The sequence below is a fragment of the Halyomorpha halys genome, unplaced genomic scaffold, assembly GCF_000696795.3.
Source record: "Halyomorpha halys isolate HHAL.00 unplaced genomic scaffold, Hhal_1.1 Scaffold852.1, whole genome shotgun sequence".
Lineage (NCBI taxonomy): Eukaryota > Metazoa > Arthropoda > Insecta > Hemiptera > Pentatomidae > Halyomorpha > Halyomorpha halys.
Genome location: NW_027111393.1, coordinates 731965 through 750909, shown reverse-complemented (window position 1 = coordinate 750909; position 18945 = coordinate 731965). Strand labels below are relative to the sequence as shown.

Below are 18945 nucleotides of genomic sequence, written 5' to 3'. Positions count from 1 at the left end.
GAATTACCTTCAGCGAATTTCCTTTGTTTAATTCCTGGTAGATATCAATACTTATGTTCAACTTTTATCATATCTATAATAAAAAAATATTAACATAATAGTTACAATTTTTATTTAAAATATTCGGGTGATTTGGAAATGGCTTTAATTGAAATAGAAAGGGTTAAATTTGATTTGGAAAAGATTGTAACAGAGTTGGCAACTAAGCTTTACGTCACCGTAGAATAGTTTTCAAAATATTTTGTAACCCTCTGGCATTATTGAAAAATACTTTTTCTCAAGTATTAACTGATTATAAGGATTGGTTATTTACATTTAGAAAATTCCATTTTGTGAAGTAACTACATAATATATTTTTTTACTCAAGTATTAACTGATTATAAGGATTGGTTATTTACATTTAGAAAATTCCATTTTGTGAAGTAACTACATAATATATTTTTGGCATCCAAAAGTTATTATATTTTCATGTAATTAATATAGAGAAATGTCCAACAAGAAATAACGTACAAATTACAGTATAAAAAGTAGTAATATCCTGTAATTATGTTGAATAAATTCTTATAAATTCTTGAGAGTTAATGTTTATTTTATTATATACATAGTATAAGCACAAGAATGTATCCCGGACAAAAAACATGTAAATAATCTGGTCTAGTATAAGTTCATAAAACCTCTAACATTGTATTAAGGCTTATGTAGAAACATTTTAAAAAAGGATTTATACTTTTTTTCTTTTTTAAATTAATGATTCAGAATAAACTTTTGATGATTTCTTTTAAATTCTAATTTAATTTTTTTTTTAAATCTCATTTGCAGTGTCTTTGCTGGTACTACTGTTTTGGCTAACTTCTTTGTGATGAGCATATGGACACCAGCCTGCCTCTTAGTTTCTGAAAAATTACCCGTAATCATCAGGATTCCAAAATTACCTGATTGGAGGTCTCAACTAACCTTTACAGTTTTAAGATTGCGTTGGGCTTGGATCACTCTCTTTACCCTGATTGCTATTTTAAGTTTGTCCATCATTCTGTATTCATATTCTTGGGTACTTCCTGATTCCCCCGGACTACAACTTTTTGCATCTTCACATCCATTTGAGCAGTATGATAATGTCTATCGGGATCGATTTTGGTTCGAGCGTGTTCTTAGGGTAAGAACAGATAATTGTTTGAAAATTCAATTTTTTTAAAAGTTATTTATTGATTCTCTAATTTTTTATGATTCATTAATTTGTTTGGCAAAGTGTCCTAATTATTACTACTAATTATAAAGTAATAAATCTTATCTGATTGGTTTTATAATTGATTTCAGGAGTTGTATAATTTACGCTCTTATATTTCAGACTGAATTTGACTGGACTAATCACAATATTCACATGCCCCTTCGTTTCGTTTGGGGTGTCCTTCCTAAAGATGGTGGAAATCATTTGGACCCTGATTCCAGAGGCAAAGTTTATTATGATCAATCTTTTGACCTTGCTAACCCGGATTCACAGGCTTGGCTAAAATCATTCTGTACTAAACTCAGGTGTGAACATTTTATGAAATTATTAACTTCTTATTATCTAAATATTTAGTTTTCTCGCATTGTAATCTAATCATTCTATTGTTGTTATTGATTTGTTGTTTTATAATTATTATTTTGTTGTTATTTTTATAACGGATCTTGTGGAATTGAATTTTCCTGGAGGTTTATGGAAAGAAGTATTTAGGTGAAGATTTGTGGTATTTGCAAACCTTCAGGTCGTTTAAGCTGTCTATTACTATAATTATCTTTATATTATATTATATTCTATAATTGGACCCTCGCCAATGCTGTTCAACTTAGCCCTAGGAAAAGTGATTCAAAGAACATCATGCGAAAATATTGGAGTGTATGTCGGAATGATACATAAAATCCTAGCATACAAGGAGAACATTCCGGTCCTAGGATTTAACCAAGATGTCTTAGAAAGACTCTAATAAGAGAAGTAGAGGAAATCAGCTTACAAGTAAATGAAGATTAATTGAAGCATTTGATTGTAAGTCAAAAAATTCACCTAACAACATGGGCTGCATGGATGGCAAATCATTTCCGAAAGTAGAGTAGAGGAAAAGAACTTACAGTGAACTGTTTGCAGAGGCTGATCAGTCTATATCTCATGATATGGGGGCAATAAGATTGAGATGGACGGGATATTTGGCTCAAAGCAATCCATCAGGACGCCTTTACAAAGCGATGAATGCTACTACTATAGTTAGCAATAGGTCTCATGGGAGGCCAAATACTAGATGGATAGACAAAATAACAAAGATGTGAAAGAGCTCCATGCAGCAAACTAGAAAGCAGTAGACCCAAGACAGGCAGGCGTGGATATGGCTAGTTCGGGCGCCAAAGATCTACAAGGTCTGTAAGGCCAGCTGAAAAAAATAATTATCTCATTATTTTTATTATAAGAATTATTTTTTTAGTTGAAAAATAAATGTTTCGAACCAACTTGAGCTCAAAATTCAGTCGTTGTGTGATGGTTCTGTCCAGCTGCTTCCTTTTGTTTTTCAGTTCATTTTCTTTATAAATAAAATAGCTGTTGTTCCGATGGACAATGAATTTTTATTAAAGTGTCCAAGATTATATACAATTTTTTTTCAGCATGATTAGAGTTCTTAATCATTTCTGAAAATTTAAAACAAAACAATGTTCATTTCCGTGAGAATGGCCCATGGACTATTTGAGATGCAGATTTAAATCTATTTCAGCTTGTGATAATTTAAATTTATCAGAAAGGTCTATTAATGAAATCACTAATGTATCTTACTCTGAGTTATCAGTTAATTTCACTTTTTGTTTTAAAATATCTTGTTTCTAACTATTAATCTCTTGAAAATATGTTAACGATTAATCCTACTCATAATATTTTGAATGTTAAGGGTTCAAGAATTCTATCAACCAACAATGGGGCCTTTGCTTTCAAACTGTTTTCTGGAAATTTACACTTCTTGGATGGAACAAAAATGTACTGACCCAATCGATGGACTTAGTAGATATCCATGCTGTGAGACTGCTAGGTATGTTTTTATGTATTGATTCACAATATTTCAAATTTATTCCGAAATTGATAATAGTTTTTTTTTTTATAAATCATTATACCTGTGATTAGAAGTCATGATCATGATGACAGGGTGTTTCAATAAAAATAAAGGTAACTTAAAATAAATCAAACTTGAAACTAGAAATTAAAAGAAGGATTTTATTGTTTTTACTTCTTTTGTTTAACAATTTTAAATTTGAATTCAAAAAAATTCCTCATCTTATGTTTATTAACATACTTTTTATGTGGTATTACACAAGAATTTTTATTAAAGTCCTGAGCGATATTTTACAATTCTTCTATCAGAAAAACCCTTAATTCTTGTAATGAATGTGGTAAAGTTGATGTTTCCTTATTCATCCTGTCAAATTATACTATACTCAATGGTACTAATAGTTTTAATAGAGACTACATGTTTCCATTCTAAAAAAAAAGTTTAAAAATAAGTGACTGCCTGAAGTTTCGGTTTTGGTAAAAAAAAAAAAACAAGATTTGGCTGAGGTTTCGGTTTCCATTAAAAATTGGCCAAAATATCAGCTTGGCCAAATTTTTTTTTTCATTTCACCAAGATTCAGGTTGATGCTACCATCATCATTTTCCTAGCAGTGCATTATAGCATAGCTTTCTTGAGAAACTATTCTTGGTGTTAGTAAACAAATTTCTTATATTCTCTCTAGCAGGACATACATCAAGAGCATCATCTCTTTTATTTGGCATAACGGGGATCTGGGCCTTTCTATGACTCCTATTCTCTCAAGATGCTACTGAAGGTTATGATGCTCTGTCATCTTCACCAAGCAGACAACTGATAGCCCCCCAGGCAACGACAGTGGTATGCAACCTTGCAAGTTAATTGAGGCTCTCATTACTATCCTTTGCTGTTCCTCCTGCTGAGCCATCAGTAAAAATATGGAGCCATTTCTCTTTTGGATACCTCTCAGAAATACTTTTCAAAGCCTGATATTCTGCTCCGATTTTAGGAGTTGTTAAAGTTATTCTGAAAGCTGTGAAATTTTAATGTTCAAGGGAAATAATTGGTACCTTTCAGGACTGAATTAGTTTTATTTAACATTTTTAAATTAGTTTAACTAATTATAATCAAAAGATTCGGTTTTGTCTATAAATTGGGTTTTATTCAGTCACTATTAAAAATCAAAAGGAATAATTGTATGAAAATGTTTGAAAAATAATGCTATACATATTTAATTATTTGATTTGACAATTAGCAACTGAAAATTTCATTCTTTCTATATTATATATTTACATAATATTAAAAAAAAAAAAATTAGCTCATTTTTATTTCTCTGTACTTATTATTGATGTAAATACCTGCATTTCAAATCTGAAAGAGAATTTGTTTTTACAGATTTCCTTATAATAGAAGTGTTTTTACTGAATGTGCTACTAAAGCAGCAGCTGCACTTTATCGTACTCCAGCTGAAATAGCAACTCCTGGTGTAGCCGGACCGAAATTTGCTGTTAAAAGCAAGTCCAAGTTTCCTCGCATTAAAACATTTGTTGTCGAATATGATTCAAATTATACAGTTACCACATCATTCAAAGATATGGACAGATTTTATCAACAGGTAAAGTTTCATAAAATATTTTTAATGTTTCATGTAAAATGTTCCATTTTTTCTTTCTCTAAGATTGATTATATTGAGATAAACAAAACTTTATTATTAGTGTATAAAGTAAGCCTTCAACCTAATGCCAGGGACTCCTTTACTTTTGAATTGCTGACTTGATTGTAGTGGACTGTATAAAATAGTGATAATTAAAACATAATTAATTTTTTAAAAAATCTATTGCATAAATTACAGTTGAAGTAGGGGGTGGCCGAAAGAACAGGTGTGTTAGGTTAATTTTGAATGGGTCTATGGGTTTAATCATATTGATGATGATGGTGTGAGTTATTTGATACATGTGTAGGTGTGGATTTACTCCATGGCTCGGTTATCCTCTCTTCCTTTATTGATTTCCTCCCTCCTCCTCCACTGTTCCGGGAGGCACTTCAAGGTCTCTCTACTCACTCATTTTCTAGTAGAAGATATGTAAAGAGAAATGAGTGACTGCTTCTGGCCTAGCCTCGCTAGCGAGTGCTTTTGTTTTCTCAGCTGCATGGGGCACTGTTGTTACAATTATTCATATGATTTTGGTTGTTTCAAATCTTCCATTTGAACGTAAGGTATACCTGTACTACCTAGGTATAGTGTGTCTAGGTGTTGTGTGTGTGCAAAAATATGTATATAATGAAAATACAATAATTACTTTACTTTTGCAAGTTATATCCATCAATGGGTTACCTGGTTTAGTCAGAGTATCCCTCCACTTCTGTCTATCCCACCAGTCCTCCTCCTCAAGTCCCCTGCCCGCCATGTCCTTCTCCACACAGTCCTTCCATCAGGTTTGGGATCTTCCTCTCCTCTGTCTTCTTGGTTGTTATATCAGAAGTCTCTTCGGCCACTTATGTTCTGGCATCCACTGACAGTGCCCATACCATTGTAATCTGCTCCTTCCAATCCTCTTCGGAATTCCTTCAGTCACCCTTAGCCTTCTTCTAATCTCCTCATTCCTGACTCCATCCAGGTGGGTAATCTTCAGGCATCTCCTCGAGAAATCCATCTCTGCTGCTTGTAGCTTAGAGTAGAGTCCTGGGTTAAGTGTCCAGGTTTCTGTGTGGTATAGTTGAGTGAGGGCTCAACAATACTTCAGTGAGGGCAGAACAATACTTCTGAAAATGCACCTTTTGTTGTCTGTTGAGATGACCGTATTCCAGAGGACTGGATCCAACATTCTAGTCACCCTTCTTGCCATACCAACTAACCTCTGGTTCCAACGCACCGTTCCTATTTATTGTTGACCCCAGGTATTTAAATAAGTCTACCTTCTTACATATGCTTCCATTGATCTGAAGGTCCAGGACTCTTTGCAGTTTACTTGCAGTTATTCGTTCTTATCAAAATTTATTTGTTGACCCCACAGGCTGTATTCTCTTTTCAGGCCATCTCTGCTTTATGTGACCACTGCTTGGTCGTTGGCAAAGAAAAAGGGAAACAATATATAATAATTATGTTTTTAAATAATCTTAAATTATAAGGAACAAATAAATAAAAATTTAATTAAATGAAGCTCAGTAATTAAGTGATAACAGAGGACTAACCTGTTGAAGGTAGGTTTGATTGTTAGTATTATGGATGTGGTTCGGCATCGTAGTAAAAAAGGAAAAAAAAATTAAAGGATAGTTTTTGTATTGAGATTTTGAGGTTTGTAAGTTAATAGCCATTTTATAAAATTTAAATGAAACTGTTTTGATATTTGTTTTGGTTTTTGAAGATTATATGACAGGTCAATTGGCCTGCAAAAGAAAGAAGGTTTTAAGTTTCTGATGTTCGATCCTCCATCATCAACTTAGTGTACTACTGGTTTAGTTTAGTCTGTTTGTTTAGGTATCCTTTATAGATTATTTATTACATATTTCTGACATATGTTGTGCTATAATATTGTGTTAATGAATTACCTCTTTAGAGATCTTCAGTGGTATCTATATGTATGAAATTGAAAGGGTTCAGTATTTGATAGTTTTATCTATAGGTCATTGAATATTTGTTCACTGTGTCTTTTGCAACAATTTGTAGATGGGTAACTATAAAACATTATGTTTAGAAATTGTGTTATAAAACTGAAAGAAATATTATAAAATAAATAATTTTTATAATGAATATACTTAGCCTAATATGTCATTTATTTAAAATTATTTATAATAATTTATAGGTTGACAATTGGGCTAAGAAAGAGATGGAGAATGCTCCAGCTGGTAAGTTATCACATTTTGTTTAGGTACTTTAGATAGATAAATATTTATTTATTATTTTCATCAGATTAAATCTTCAACTTTGTTAATGAAATAATTATAATGAGCAAAGCTAAATTTATAATGTACAATAAAACTTTGTAATTATACTCCTATTTAAAACGATTTCCCGGCTATAACGCTCGTTTTCCTCAGTTATGGTCTGAGTGGGTGTTTGAATGTACTATAAAGTAGTTTATTATTTATTTTTTTGTTGGCATAATATTTTCCAAAATAAATTCACAAAACGTTCATTTCTAAATTTTTGGAAAAACGTTTGGTTTATGAAAAATTATATACATTTTATATATACTAGACATACAAAAGTCTATTTGGGCTCATATTGTAGAGGATGTACTCAAATTTAAATAATTTACTAAGAAGTTTTTTAGTGTTGGTAGTTTTAAGGATCGCTCTGAATAAAAAATGAGCGAAAATTTTAAGTTTTTCTGGAATATAATAAACTTCAGGGGACGTACATCATATATTCTTCAATATTCAGATATTAATGGGATTTGCTGTGTCCCTTATATAGTCTAGATGAAAACTGAACCATTTTCTTAAAGGAAATAATGCAATATTTTTTTTTTTACTTAAAAGAACTCAAAAATTAATTTTTTGTATCTTCAGAACAGTTGCCATTTTTTATTCCCCATATGGTTGGCAGTCATCACTTTTGACTCTTAACTGTATATAGTTTTCATTTATATTACATTAAACTAGCTTTAATTTGAGTGCCAATAGACATCTGTACTTTTAATGGTTCCTGAGATATAGATTTCTCAAAAAAATTCACTAACTACTGATTTTTCAGACATTTTTTATGAAATGTTGCTTTTTAAAAAGCTATGTCTCTGGAACTATTGAATATAAACAGCTCTATTAGGGCTCATGTTTTAGCAAGTTTAATCTATTTTAAATGATGTTCTATTTGGTTTTTCAGTGATGTAGGTAATTTTAAAGACATGGAGTTCAGAATGAAAAATTAATTTTTTGTAACATTTTGAAACAGCCGCTATTTTTTATTCCCCCTAACCGTACTTTGCAGACTCATCAATTTTGACTAGTAACTATATATGATTTTTATTTAAGTATTAAAAAATTGGGGTGAAATAATTGCTTCTGTTTTTCCCCTTGGGCCATATAATATTCGAAGAAAAAAATCATTCTTTCAGTTTGATCAAATATTTTAAATTGTAAAAAATGTTTTATATATTTTTTTTTAAATTATCGTTACTGTAACTCAAAATTCAACTATATCTTCTTTCTCTAAGTTCTGTATGTCCAGGAAGTTAATTTTTTTTAAATTTTACTCCAATGTACTATGCTTTTTATTAAATCATTAACTATCCATTAATTTTATTTATTTTTCCCCCAGGTATGCGAGGAGGATGGTTTATATCATACTTAGGTCTGTACGACCTTCAAAAATCTTTATATGTCAATGCGTTTTCAGCATTGGGTATTACTTTGTTGGGTTCATTTGCTGTTGTTGCCGTTTCTACAAGGAATGTTGTACATTCTCTTGCAGCTGCATTTACTATTTCAGCAATTGTCGTTGTGACAATTGCATTTTTAATCCTCATGGGTTGGAAATTAAATATACTCGAAGCTGTCTCATTATCATTAACAATAGGCCTTTCTGTAGATTATGCAATGGAGTACATAATAAATTATGGGTGAGTGTAAAATAGTTTTTAAATATTTTATTGTCATTATTTAAAACGTTTTTAATGAAAAAGTCAAGTTTATTGAGTTCCTTTAATTTTTTTTTAAATACTATTAAATTCGTATATATGAAATTTATTTGCATGATAGGAGCTTTTATTAATGTTCTGAATAATATTTTCTTTGACAACATTTTTCTTTATATCTAGTTTAAGTTGTTTAAAAAATTTGTTTTTGTTATTTAGTGTGCACATATTCATATTAATTTTATGCAATTAATATTTTAGATTAGCACCTGAGAAAAGGTCACGTGATAGTTGTGTAAGTTATGCAATATCAATGATGTCAGGTCCAACATTTATGGCGGCGCTAACGACAGCTGGAGCTGGCATGTTCATGATACCTTCAATAGTCCTTCCGTACCGCCAGATTGGTAATAGGAAAAATATTTGCATTGCATGCAATGATGTTTTTAATTTATTAGATGTCTTTTTGGCCCTATTTATGTTTGTTAAAAATTGAACAATGATTATATACTTGTATTGTCAAATATTTTTGTATTCTTGTTATTTTTGTATTACATTTTACTTTAACAATTTGTTATTGAAACAATGTAAATATGAAAGTGTTTCCTTTTCTGTCATAACTTTCATAAAAATAAAAAATTCCTCTTTGGGGTTTGGCTGCTTTCATCAATGAAAACACACATTCAGTTAGTTACTGTTTCTTAAGTTATGTTACTCCATTCTTCCTATAATAAAGACTAGACCTGAGATTTCAGAAAAATATTTTTAAATTTGAATTTACTATTTTGTTTCATATTTTTATTAATATTAGGAGTACAAATAAATTTCCACTGATTTCTGGCACTGCCAGAAGGTTTTGTTGAAATTTTCAAATGTAAAACGTAATATCAGTAGTTTACTTTTCTGGTAACAACATAACTTAAAAGAATTAGTGGCTCTATATCACTTTTTTTCTGAAAAAATGTCAGGCACATTGATTACTCATTGAAGCATATGCTGAGGCTGTTTTAAGTGAGAAAAGTTGTTGAAGTGGTTTCAAAGGTGTAAAAATGGTGTTTGATATGGAAGATAAAGAATGTAGTGGAAGGCTAGAAGTATACAAAGACAAGGAATTGTAGGAAGATTTGTACCAAATGCAAAAAAGGACTTGCATTTACATTAGAACTGACCTAATAAACAATTTCACATTATTTAAAATCATTGGTAATTATTCAAAAACAAGGAAATTGGGTTCATATGTACTGAAGGTGAGAAACGTCGAACTCTGATTTTGTATAAGTGAAATACTGCTTACCAGGCATTACAAAAAGGATTTTTTTTAATCATATAGTTGCTGGTGATGAATGGATCCACCATGATAACCCACAGAAGAGAAAATGATTGAGACCGCCCGGCCATGCTTCTACATTGACAGCAAAATTGAATAGAGGCTATTGACAGACAGTACTTTGACTTTAATTCCTAATTTTTGATAGAAAATAGTAGAAATATATTTGTGCCCCTAATATATTTCTATTCTGTTAGTGAAAGTTTTTTTTTAATTTAACATCCTTATATAATAATAATCCTCTGATTAATTTTAGGGACCCTGATGGTTGTTTTGATGGTCGTCAGTTGGACGTATTCATCATTATTTCTCACATCTCTTCTGTCTGTGGTCGGTCCTATAAGAGGCAATAGAGGAGAATATTCCGCTACCGAACTAGGAACCCTCAGAGGGGGACGGAGAAAGGCGGAGCACTCTCCTTCTGCGACCTCAGCTACGACTATTGTTGAGGGTGAATCTATTCTTCATCCAGCTTAGATCATCTGCATCTTTTTAAGGTAGAATCATTCAATTCACTTAACTTCTTGCAAAAATCATCTGACCTTATGTATTGTGTAGTGTGGTATATTTCAAAGTGTGCTCGGTTATTATGTTATTGAGTTTGACGAGACCCCCTGTAAAGTACCCAATTAAGTATAGATTAGATTATTTATTTGTCTCGGCTGAAATAAATTTGTGTAAATTAACAGAGTATTTTTATATTCTGGTGGTTGAGTGTGATTCTGACTAAATCACCTCCTTGCACAACCATTGGTCTAACATCAGTATTCCTTAACAAAGTAGTGCACTACACTGTAGTGGTACAGATTCATTCTAGATGATAAATATATTGAAACTATCATTGATACCCACTGTGCTACTAACTCCAAGGATCCGGTTGGTGTGTGTGAGTCAACCCTTCGGGTTTAGGAGCCCTCTGGGCCCTCACAAAGTGGGAACTCTTAGTTGGGTAAAATTCTGGCAGTCAAGCTTGATTTTTTTTTTAATCATTAATACCAACTTTATACTAATTGCCCTCTTCTCTCCTCTCCTATATCATAGGATAGGAACATCTTGGTGGGTTGCTAATTAGAAGATGTGACAAAAAATATCAGGTACTGGTAGAGAAACTAGAACAAGTGACCTAGCTGCTATGACAACCTATATCTTATTGAAATATACATTAGCAATCTTTCCATTGAAATTAAAATTATATAAAAATAAATTATATTGATCTTTTGCTTATAATCTTGTTCCAGATGGATTGAATTTGATATTGCTTGGCCTGTGTTCATTAGTGAACTGTTACGCTAAGCATTCCTGCCGTTGAAATGGTTTTGAAAGCTCAAAAATTGCAGACAATACGAGGTATGTAGTTGTTAAGTAGGTGGCAGCAACCCTGTTTGTCATGAATTCGTTGGTGAGAAGAATTATTAAGTATTAAGTAATAGTTAAAAATTATGTTTTCTGCTTAAATTATTTTTATTTATATATAATATGTATATTATAAAATACTTTGTTTAGTAGTTTGACTTATTACTTTATTATTTATTTAATCTTTCAGTAATAAGTAAACAAAGCACTGCTTCTTAGACTATACTCATAAATATTTTAGTACATTTTGTATGTTTTATCATTATTGATGTATGCCTTTGGTATTAACTGCATTTAAAGAGTGTACTTAAAATTAGTACTGTAATTTAAAGCACAAATATATCATATCTAGACAAATAGATAAATTATTTTTAGAAAAAAAATATGTTTGTATATAGTAATTGAATGATGTTAATTTTGATGTCGTTTATAGAATTTTTGTCATATTTTATTTACACTTCAGTATATATTTTATAGCTCAGTGTGTTACAATACATAGTTCAAGTGAAAATTATTTGCTCAAATAACTGATGTCGTAAGGAGAAATTGGGGAAAAAAAAAATTTATTTGCAATAAAAATTGAATTGTCTAATTTGTAAACGTATTTTGTAGATTTGCGACAAAAATTTGACTTATTTTGATTCCAGGCTAATTGTTATTAAGGAGAGACTGCTCATACTTACCGATTGATCAGTAGCCAAATATTTGTTTATAATTATGTATATAAATCCTTGTTAAATGTCAATTGGGGTGCCTTAGTTATAGAGCAGGCCTCTCGTTGGTTAGGTTAGGTCTATTTCACCAAGTGTAGTTCTGTCCCATAGTTAACCATGTTTCACTGCTATCTTGTCTTTCAGCTTAGTTGTTTTATTTTTGTTCCTTTTTTCGGTTTTAGATTGTTGAATAATAATAGTAATAATACTCAATGGACGGTAGTTGTGTAATCATTGTAACATAGTTTTCATTACAATTTAGTTAGCTATAAATTTGAATTTATAGAGGAGTAACAGTAGCGTTGTGCTGTACTCCATAAGTTTACATGACTTTTCAGTTGTTTTTTTCATCATTGGTGAGACATCTATATGCTGAAAAAATGATGAATTTCTAAATTTTTCCCTACCAAGGTTTCTTTCTTCCTAAGATGATTTTGAATTTCATTTACTTCTCTAAAAAAAAAAAAATGTACTAAATGTTATGGTTCTTATTACAAAATTAAAGTATTGATAATGCTTGGTATTATTTTTATTTTTTTTTTTACCTCAGATTTTTGGTTTTTAAAATTTGTTTTCAATGTTTACTTGTTTGTTATTCATGTCATTGTAAAAAATAGTATTAATTTACTCTTTATTGTTGGTGTTAATCTAAAAATAAACTTAATTTATTTGTACTTGATTTGTATTAATCTAATTATAGCGGCATATTGATTATAAGAAAACGTAATCTATTTCGGGTATTTACTTGCATTTGAATATTTTCTTTTAATGTAAAAATTATCTTAAGTATAGTTTTTTATTGATACTTTATTCTAAGTTAATTGAATGACAAAGGGGCATAATGTATTGGTTGTGTTTAATTGTTGGCTGTTAAAATATTTTTTTAATTGGTCATTACTTTTGTAATTTTGAATTGCATTAAAGTGTTGAGTTGGTTAGAGGAGGTCCTTCTCCTTTATTGATAATATCTAGTGGATCTTATTAAAATGGTTAGATTATTGATTATATTCCGTCTAATTATAAAATAATATATGTATTTGTGGTAAAGTTATAAGCCATATTTTAAAATTTTGCTACATTAATTGCTAAGCATATTTTTTTCCTAGACGTTTCATGGAATCGGTCTGGGCACTTATTTCTACATTTTAATCATGGAAACATATGAGCTTCTTAACAACTTGTTTTCTTGGTTATGAACTGTGATTGTGGATGTACTGTTGATTATACAACAGAACATGTATCGATAGAACACAGATTTTCCTTCTTCCAAATTCTGTGATAATTTTTTTTCGTAAAGGAATCATCGATTCTTAAATTACTTTTGTTAAGAAGAACGTTCCTGAGGTCATTAAGCATTGAAATTCATGAACGACTTGGTATTTTGTTCAAAAATAAGTTCATAATTGTAACTTACTGTTTTTCTTTTTAACAATCAACCAGGGGAAGAATGCTCCTTCATACTGCAATACCATCTTTTATTCATTTTTTTCTGTGATATCGCAGAAAAAATTAATAAAGGACTATATTTAATTTTCCCCCTAGTTGATTGTTAAAAATAATTGAAGACCTACACAGAAAATAGGAATTTATATTTTTTCTATTGTATGGCTTGTCTCTTGAATAGGAGATTACAATTAGTGCTATTCTATTGACATGCTCATCTCATATTTGTTTCCTGAAAATGTTTATTATTTTTTAGTATTTAAAAAATATACTTCTGAATCCTTGTTCATGAGTCCATGATCAGTAAATTGCCCAGTAACACTATTTATATAAACACTATTGCAGGGATTTGATATATTATGAAACCAAGTGCATACAAATTTAGAAATGAATTGTTTAAAACTAACCTCAGTATATATTTTTTCTTGCCTGTAGGAAATAAGGAATTAATTCATTATAATAAAAATAAATTTAGTTAAAATATTATAACTACATTTAAATCTGTGGAAATAATCATTCCACAATATTCACTTGAAATAAGCCCTCCTGATAATTTAATTGTTTATCAATGAATTACTCCATAGTGAACTTGGTCATTTTCATGTTTATAGGTTTTGAAGTGTTTTTTAATAACTTTTTAATGGTCTTTTATAATTTTCTATGAATCTTTTTCAGTCCTTATTCTTATCTTGAATACCACAAGAAGTATGTCTGCTTGTGAAGTTTAGAATTAAATAGATCGAATATGACTTTAAGAAATGGTCTGTAATTGTTGTTTATTGGGTTTAAATATTTTTTATACTCTAACGAGAGCAGATGTATTATACAGTTGTCAACCTATTTTTACCAGAGTTTGGAGGTCAAAATTGATTAACTCTACTATCAGATAAAAGTCAACTCCCTCATGTCGGAATTTAACTGAAATTTTGACTCAATTCCGAAGTGCTGTTCCTAGTCATTTGGACGCCATAATTTCAGTCATTGTAATTCCTTTAATAACCTGACATAATGCTAACCTATTCCCTCAAGAAATGCTTTAAAAACTATTGATTATTATAAATCTATTGTTAAAAATAAAATAAAATAAATTTATACTTTAACTATCATAAAAACAAAATCGTACTAATGATCACAATAGGATAAGATATTTCCGTGGATATTTATAAATATAAATAAATCGTAATTTTTTATTTTCTAGACTTGTTATAAATTCAGTTATTATGGGTTTAAAAATGTGATGTTACATATTTATAATAGCTGCTATGAAAATCTTAAACATTAATAAGCACTTTTATTCAAGTCACACTTAGCACAATTTATAGCATTTTAAAAAGATTTTGTAATTGTATTATCGTTTCAGAGTTTTGTTGTTATCATATTTGTTATAGTTGGATAATGATTTAAAGACTGTTAAAATTAGTTTATTTTATCTATTAGTTTGGTTTTGTATTAGTTTATGTAATATTATTATATAATTCTTGTAAAAAGAAAAGGTAAGAAAAGAGATAGTATTGAATTATTGCATATATGAGACTGATTGACAGATTCCTTTGTATTTATCATTTCACCTGATATTCTGTGGATTTATATAATAGATGCAGTTGTGTATTTGAGTTGTAAAATGTTTTGAGTTAATGTTTGTTTTAACTTTTGAGTCGAATACCTATATCTCTATAATTTAATTTTTATGATGATTTTAATTATCAAATGTCTATAGTTATTAGATGGAGCTATCGATAGATTGATTGAGACGCAAAAAAGATACTAAATATTCATTTCTTCTAAGTCAAAATTGTAGAGTCTCAATATTCCGAGCTTAGGTAATCTGAAAACTAAATTAGGATGTATTCTTTGAAGTTAAAAAGAACCAAGTTTACAATAAAACCACAGTGATACTAATTACTGTGAAGTAAGTTCCTCAAAAGTATGTTCCAAGACAATGTATCGAACTAATTACTGTATTATTGAACTTCATAGGTTTGAAAAGTTTTATATTTTTTTTTAGAAAACTCTGAATGTCAAAAAGAATACCCTTCCCTAGAAGCCACCTTTGATGCTAGCACCTCAGAAATATGGTATCCGCTGGAGTTATGGTAGTGTTACTCAGTTTAGTAGAGCTACATTAAATGAAGCCGTGTTTGAGTTGGATATCCTCTGTGCTGCATTACCATACACTTCTCTTTCACTCTCGTCTCAAATCTTTTCAGTACATTGTTGATTGTGTGAAATCTCATTTTTGCCTCACAATGAGTCATACTCATCATTTTCATTTGCATTCTCACAGCCAGGAGTATTTTCTAAGAGCTGTTGTATGTGTATAATACTGATTCTGCCTGCTTCCTGGTTTAGAACAACCTGCTGTACTTAGCAGGGTTCTGTTCTCTTATCACCCATTTACGTGGTTATATTTAGCCTGACCTTGTAAAATAAATACAGCCCTCATAATAGTGTTACATACTTATGAAGACCACATGGACCAAGTGTAATAAAAAAAAACTTTGAAACGAGAAAAATTAAATTTAAAGTTCAGCAACTCTTAAAAAAATATTTGTTCTTAAATGAGTGAGTTATCAATGATTATTACAAATTTCGAAATATTAATTGTTAAGCGTTTATTAATTTGTGACACATCCCCTCATGCATGGAGATACCATCTTTTGTTCCTGGTGTAGGTATTTTCTAACAAATTTTTAAAAGGTATCAAACTATTTTGCATGTTTGACAACCTTATTGCAATATTAGTGTTTTCCTTAATCTAGTTTTACTCAGTCTTCATATCTAATCATATGCCATTATGTGATTTAAGTTTGTTTTAAGAATGATTTTGCTTAATAAAAAATGGATTTAATCCCAATCATTTCGGATAATTGAAACTCCACTGTTATTGAAAATTATATTCAGAAGCTTACCAATGTTTCTTTGAAATTGAATAAGCAAATTAAAACCTTTATTGCAGTAATATGTAATATATATATATATATATTTTTTTTTTCTCCTCTGCCAAGATTATAAATAGGGGTAGATAAGGGTTTATTGGTGTAGCATAAAACAAATAGTATACGATTGTTGGGTTTATGTCGTTTGCTCTCTGGTATTTGCTGGCTAAGCTTTGTTTTATTATTTCACAATACATTTTTTGAATAGTTTTATGTAAGTTTAATTAGTAATAATGTATTTTGTTATAATCAGATCTACGATTCTGATGAATAATATGAATGTCATGACTGATATATATCACTCTCATCATCATATAGGGCTCTGTACTTAATGTAATTGTAACCAGTTTTAATATATTTATTATGACCTATAATTATTTTAGATTTTATTTAGTTTTTTTATAATGTGAAATTCATATTTGACAGGAAGATTTATTGCATATGAGCCTAGAGCATCCTTTGAAGTTAATATACATTCAGCTAACTCTCAATAACTCGAAAAGTTTGATACCACAAGTTTTTCCTTGTTTACTTTTGGGAAATGTTAACTATCAATAAATATATAAGAGGATAACTAGAAAGTAATTTCAGGGAAAATTAAACTTTTATTGAAGTCAAAATTGGAAACTATTTAGTGGTAAAACTTGAAGAGAGCAAAGAATAATTAAAAATATTATCTCAATTAATTGAATTTTATCTCTCTTACTCAAATTTAAAAAAAAAAATTTCTACCTCAAATTCTTTTTATTTAACCTCCACTTTCTTGAATGAAAGAGTTATCTATAATTTGAAATGCCCTCAAGTTGCTATATTAGTCTAGTCTCATATTGAAATAATTTTTAACATAAACTATGCACAACTTGAAATGATTTACCATTTTCTTGTAATTCGAGCCATTGAGAGTTTATTGTTCCTTTATAAGTATTTTATAATTAAATAAGAATTTATTTTTATTGACTCATTTTATTGTAAATTATTAATTTTGATGAATAGTTTAGCTGTTTCATTGTGTGATGTGTACTTGGAATGTAGAACTGTTTCATTCCATGACTTTAGCCAGTATTAATATTTTTAAGACTTAGCTAATTGACTGAATTCATTTTTATTTCAATGGTATTTATAAACGAAGAAAATATTTGTAGTCTTTTTCAATTTTTTTATATGTTATTTCATGTCAGACAGATTGAAAATAATTTTTTTTTTTAAATGTTGGACTAAATTAAGTAAAATGCTGACAATACAAAGCTATTCTTTGATACAATACCTACAAATAAAGTTGGTCCAAACAGAACAATATTGGCCTAATCAATTTTGTGAGGATGTCAGCCTATTTGCTGTCTTGTGATATATGTATCAGTATTTTAGGCTACAGTTTTAATTTGTAAATTAAGTTTGGCCTATTTCATATTAGGAGAATTAGAATTATAAATACAATCATGTATTATAATTTGTCCATGTATCTCGAATATAAAATATATTTGTCTCGTTTAATTTATGTAAAATGTCAGTTTTTATTTAACCCAATGAAACCTTTAGTAATAATTTTGTGGTTGATGGAGTACGGCTGTATGCGGCATGTAGATATTTTTATACATGTCCAAATGGTGCAAGTAAGTTGTTATACTTACAAGACATAATTTTGAATTTCATAAGTCTTAAGTCGAATGTACAACTTGTTAGAGAAAATATAGCATTTTCAGCCGCTGTTCTAGTATAATTATTTTAACTCCTCACAATTTTATTCAAACCCAATGTTGCTCTAACAGTTAGAAAGCTGAATATCGACTCTTCCAACCCATATTAACATCTTTCAGATTTTATTCCTTTTGTAATGGAGAAAAAGTAGTTTTAAATGAAGAACTTCTCAAATATTTTATTTTATTTCCCAATTCTAATTTGCTTAAATAGGTTTGGTTTATACTGTTTCAGTTTAGATGGCCCTAAACCACTTGTAAGTTTCATGTAGATTAGTGAGTACTATTCAAGTCGTTCCATTTTTTATGATTTTGGAAAAAAAAATTTAAGGTTTCAGTTAGGCAAAAATCTATTTTAGATTACTATGAAAATGTGTAGCTAACAGTTTTATGAGATCCAAAAAACTAAAATATTTTATCCCACTTACCTATTCTAGTTGGCCTAAATTATTTCAATACTCTGCTTTGATTGTAGGATGCTGGAGTTATGACTGAGTTGATTGAGTAGTCAAGAAAAACATATTTGGCATATACCTCTGATATGATATGGGTGCACAACTGAAATAATTTGTACCAAGTTACATTGTGAAGTTAGTCTCCTAATATATTTTCGGTTTTTGATAAAATTTGTATTTAAGGGTTTATAAATGAACCTGATTCGCCTTTTCTTTTTCCTCCAAACATTTATAATTTTTCATTTTTATGAAAATTCTTATTTACCTACCTTAGCAGAAGCGTGTTTTGGTTTTTATGATGTTTAATACGATGAACTAAGTTTTTTTCTTCTTTTTATTGAAAAATAAATCAATTGATACGTAATAAACATTGAGTACATGCAGAGTAAAGGCGGAATGCGATATTA

The 18945-nt window shown here is 29.7% G+C and overlaps 1 protein-coding gene across 2 annotated transcripts in view; it reads left to right on the top strand.

Annotated features, from left to right (window-relative positions):
- The window catches only part of disp (dispatched), a 31550-nt gene extending 13670 nt beyond the window's left edge, over positions 1-17880 (top strand). For both annotated transcript variants that reach the window (XM_014430018.2, XM_067049396.1), the window contains 9 exons: positions 820-1153; positions 1346-1530; positions 2910-3047; positions 4437-4656; positions 6845-6887; positions 8302-8602; positions 8879-9024; positions 10201-10441; positions 11183-17880. In XM_014430018.2, the coding sequence (XP_014285504.1) occupies positions 820-1153; positions 1346-1530; positions 2910-3047; positions 4437-4656; positions 6845-6887; positions 8302-8602; positions 8879-9024; positions 10201-10421 (1588 nt within the window). In that variant the 3' untranslated portion in view covers positions 10422-10441; positions 11183-17880. The remainder of the gene's footprint in view (positions 1-819; positions 1154-1345; positions 1531-2909; positions 3048-4436; positions 4657-6844; positions 6888-8301; positions 8603-8878; positions 9025-10200; positions 10442-11182) is intronic.
- The last annotated feature ends 1065 nt before the right edge of the window (positions 17881-18945 follow it).